General features: G+C 43.5%; 1 protein-coding gene across 1 annotated transcript; it reads left to right on the top strand.

The window, feature by feature from the left end:
- Positions 1 to 797: 797 nt before the first annotated feature.
- On the top strand, positions 798 to 3,767 carry LOC118473175 (uncharacterized). The gene is made up of 4 exons (XM_035961923.1): positions 798 to 1,706; positions 2,175 to 2,266; positions 3,108 to 3,352; positions 3,642 to 3,767. The coding sequence occupies exons 1-4, from the start codon at positions 1,102 to 1,104 to the stop codon at positions 3,765 to 3,767; spliced, it is 1,068 nt and encodes a 355-aa protein (XP_035817816.1). The 5' UTR covers positions 798 to 1,101.
- Positions 3,768 to 4,799: the final 1,032 nt, after the last annotated feature.

Consider the following 4,799-nt stretch of genomic DNA (forward strand, 5'->3'; position numbering starts at 1 on the left):
AATTGTTGTTTTGTCAAGTTTTAGTTTCTTTGAATCAAATAGTAGATTAATCCTCAAAACTATCTTTGAATTCTATTCTGGAAAGTTCTAGCATTGTGAATTTTATACCTTGTAAATTGTAAGAATAAAATCTTGAATAATTATGGTATAAGGTATATTGGCTCTCTAGATCCTAGAGACCTTAGGGCATGTTTGGTTTGTTGCTAAATGTGTCACATTTTGCCTAAGGTTAACCATTCGAATTGAATAACTAACCTTAGACAGAAAAGTTAGGCAAAGTGTGGCAATTGAGGTAACGAACCAAACATGCATTAAGTGGCTTATCACCTATGAGAAAGTTATATTTGTTTTTCCTAGTATGATGATCTGACTTAAGTGGCCTACAGTAGTTTTCCAATGTGCATGTGATGTAACTTACATTTATGATTAGTAAGTGACATTCTACTGTAGTTGCACGAAACTAATAAGATTTTAAACTTTGAATAAATATTTTTGCAATAATTTGTAGAACAATGCTAATGTATATTGCTGGTGATTGGTGAATGCGAACACAAGATGCCAGTATGCGTTGATATTTTATCCGTTGCCCTCTATACTCGAGTTTGGAATATTTTTATCCGTTGAGAGAGAAAAATTATTTTATCCGCTGATCCGACTGAAGACTGACCAAGTCTAATCATCACCACTTGTGACAGCAAGGCACGTTAGCTATTTTTATAGGGAACCAAAGTATCGAGCTCGCATCCTTTTCTGCATGGGTTTTGGACGTTAAGTATGCGATTGCCTAGGTTGATCAGCCAGTGGAATGATGAACAGATGAAGCACACGTCCACCGAATCATCTGGGGCTTTCCAGCTTCAGCTTCCAAACACAGCAGCTTGCTCATCAGCTGTGTTCTTGCGCAGGACTTACCGAGATGATATGGCAACATCGAAGTGACCTGACAGCCTGATACAACCCACTTGTGTCGATCGGATAGGGCCATTAACCTCGTATCGAACTCAACGATCCGAGAAGTGAGAGCACGCCTACATATATACCCTAAGAGCCAATGTATCCCAAGCACCTCGGTCGAGCTAGCTTACGAATTAATAAACAGCAATGGCGAACACTAAGATTGCGGTAGCCATCGCCATCCTGCTAGCTCTGCTTCAGGTGTCATGCGCCGCAGCCCGGCGGCACGGCAAACCAGCTCATGGCGACCACGACGGCAACGGCACCCCTGCTGTGATGACGGTAAACGGTTTCGAGCGAGGTGAGGATGGCGGCGGCGCAGCATCGTGTGATGGCAGTTTCCACAGCGATGACAAGCTGATCGTGGCGCTGTCCTCGCGGTGGTACGCGGGAGGGAAGAGGTGCGGTGAGGCTATCCGCATCACAGCGGAGAGCGGGCGGAACCGTGAGGGCACGGGTCGTGGACGAGTGCGACTCCCATGGAGGATGCCGCAACAACATCGTGGATTCCTCCCGAGCCGTTTGGAAGGCGCTCAGGCTCGATACGGATGTCGGCGAGGTCCACGTCACGTGGTACGACGCCTGAACACGCTACACACCGAGTTGGATGGCCGCCCGACCACGGAGAAATTGGGAACCACGGCGCGCGGTTCTGTCCTACCAATTGTTATCACTACACTCTCCACGTACTTGATAGTGGAAAGGTCGATACGATCGAATAAAACTTCCCTTCCACAACAAATTGTTGCTTGGTATATGTGCTTTATTTCCACCCAGATAAATAAGTCTAGATAGATGGCAATGAACTCCATTTTTTATAGACAACCAAATTGTATGCACGACATGACCATGTTTAGATATGGAAATATTAGACCCTGTCACGCTCCATAGATTCTGCGGGCTCACTGGCAAACCCACATCTCAACAAATTAATGTTATAGCCATGTTCAGGTCGAACATTAACGTGTTCAAGACATGCCAAACAATAACTACTAAAAGTCACCAATAATCCAATTAGCAAATGCATCGTCTATACATAGACATCCACGATCCATACACAAATTGGTTTGTCTGCTTCCTCTCCCTGTGCTCGCGCTCGCTACGTCTGTTGCCTAGCTCCCGCCTACGCACCATCCGCCGCTGTCCACGCACCCACCTAGTCACGATGAGTTTTTATGCACTATTAACTTAATTGGTAAATGTTGAATATGATTTGTCAGGGAAAAGATCAAGGGCCCTTGGGGTCCACCGGTCAAAGAGATCGCACGAGATAAGAACCTCCGAACTACTAGGGGCCACCCATTTTGTCATGGTTTGCAAGACCTTTCACCTCTTTCAGGGAGGTGTGGTAGGATTGACTACGAGATGTTTACAAATGATCTCTCGTGTGTATTAGACTACGATAGAATATCTGGTGGCAATCTCTCGTAATATCTCTCCACCACAGTCCTCACATGTAGGCCCTCTAGGGCATCCTAGTCAAGGCCTAGTCAAGCAAAATGGGGGCCAAAGAGCCTTCTTCTGATCCTATCTGCCATAGCTAATGTCCACACAGTTTTAAATTTGGATCTAAAATGAATTAGATATGGATTTTTATTCATTTTACAACTTTGAGGAATTATGGATAGTTCTTGATGAATTTATAAGGAGTATACGCGTGACCAGTAATATGAAGGTAAAATATAGGAGACATAAGATTTATGTTGGTCCGAGCTCTTCGAAAAGATAATACTCCAAGTCCAGTTCGTTGGTCCCCTATCTTGAGGGACGCCTCCTCATCCTTTTATAATCCCAGAAAGGACATCATGTTTGCTTGACTTTAATTTGTACCGGCTTCTACTGCTTCTATAGTATTTTGTCTATATGGATTGCATCTGCAGTAGTCTGAATAGCTGGGTTTAATTTGAAGCAAACAGCCTGGGGGTTTGTTAATTACAGGATAAAACATATATATACATAGTTTATGTATTAGGAGCCCTGGGCTCTCTTTAGTTGGAGAAAGCCCTGACCGCTCATTCGTCACCCAATATTGTCAGTAAACCTTTTACGCTTTTTTGTAAATAAGTTTATGCTTATTTCGTCCTAACATTATCATATAAAATCGTCTACTATATCCAACCTTCCCCTACGGCTGTTGTGTGCGAGATAACTAGGGTTTCAGTGGCAGCGGTTGCACGACCCTGCCCAGATCCAGAAGAGAGAGAGAGAGACGGTGGGGCTGCAGTACGATCTCGTCGGGAACCCATTGGGCGCGGTTCGCGCCACCTTCGAGAGGACGACCGCTGCCGCTGCGGTGGAGTCTGGAGGAGCCGACCCTGTGGCGGCGTTCCGTGGCAAAGACTGGGGTGCCGGCGACCTCTTCCGCTCCTTCCTCCTCGAGCAAGACGATCTTGGCAAGGTGAAGGATCAATCCTTGTCCTTTCTGTTTTCCCCGGTACTTGACACTGATTTGCCTATGGATCTGGCCATTGGGGGTGGCGATTCAAGATATAAATTGACTAGTAGTTGCAGAAATCGTGTCCCATTTAATTTGGATGCATCAATAATCTGCACAAACAAGAACATGTGTTAGGGTTTTCGTATTCTGGGGACTTGGGGAGGAGTAAAGGGTCTCCCTTCTGGTGTACACATTTTCTTATCGTTTTTTGTAAGTGAGGCTTCTAATGCCAAAGCAAAATCAATTCCAGGTTCAGGTGTTGGATTCGTCAAATCTTGGATTGATCAAACCAGACACCCTGGTCCGGTATCGGGGAATGGTTCAGGATATGCTTGGGAATGAGTACTACATTGGTGCTTTCAAGGTACTGGACTAAGGCTCATAAGCTATTGTGGAAACTTCCACTAGTGCCTGCTAAGCTTTTGCACTGTATCATGTGTATGGTGGGTCAACTTGGAGGACAAACAAGTACACTGACTTCTCACCGTACTCAATGCCGCATCCTTGTGATTCACATATTTGGGAACGCCATCTCTTCCACTGTGTGCCTGTATGTTACTGCTTCCATGGCATTTGTTCTCCATTCCGTAACCCTAAGTTTTTTATCAATTAACAGACCAGCAGATGGAAATGAGAATTCACAAGGATTTGTAACTGGTTTATTGCAGGCACCTGGACAAAATTCTTGGACACTGGAGTCTTCACCAGGACCTGATGTCTGCAGGATGTCGAACTGTTTGGCACCTGAATTAAGAGAAAAGGAAGAGAGATGGAGATGACGATGCCATGGATGTATGTTTTCACATGTTTCTTGTAAATTAAATGCAGCTGCTATTCCTAATACTCACTGTTGAAATGTTGACATTTGCTGTATTTCTATCTTTTGACAGGTTTCAGAAAATGGCCATGGCAATTCTTCATTCAGCAATAAGCCGGTAAGAGTTGACATTTATTTGATTTCAGTCACATTATTAACGGTAAATACTAAATGATCATGTTTGTCTCACGAAGCATATATTCATAATTTCTTATATGTTGATGTGCGTACACCAGAATTTCATAAATGTATATGTATCAGTTTCTTGCTTGTTTTTTTTTAATTTGGGAGCTTCATCTAGCAATAACCCTGAATATGATGTCTTGTAATTGCTCCGAATATAGTCAGATATCATAACAAAATAGGACAGTTGATAATCTGATTTAGTTATGCATATCTGCTTATTTTTCTTCTAATGTTGAATTATACGAAGTGGCTATTAATCTGATTTAATCTCTATTCTCTTTGCAGAAGGAAGGTGATGTTCATGTCTCTTCCAGTTCAACTGAAGTGGCAGGAACCATTCCAGAGATGAATGGAGGCGATCATCATATACCTGGAAGCTCCTTTTCATGTCTAGTGAAGGTGATG

This window comes from Zea mays, chromosome 1, assembly GCF_902167145.1.
Source record: "Zea mays cultivar B73 chromosome 1, Zm-B73-REFERENCE-NAM-5.0, whole genome shotgun sequence".
NCBI lineage: Eukaryota > Viridiplantae > Streptophyta > Magnoliopsida > Poales > Poaceae > Zea > Zea mays.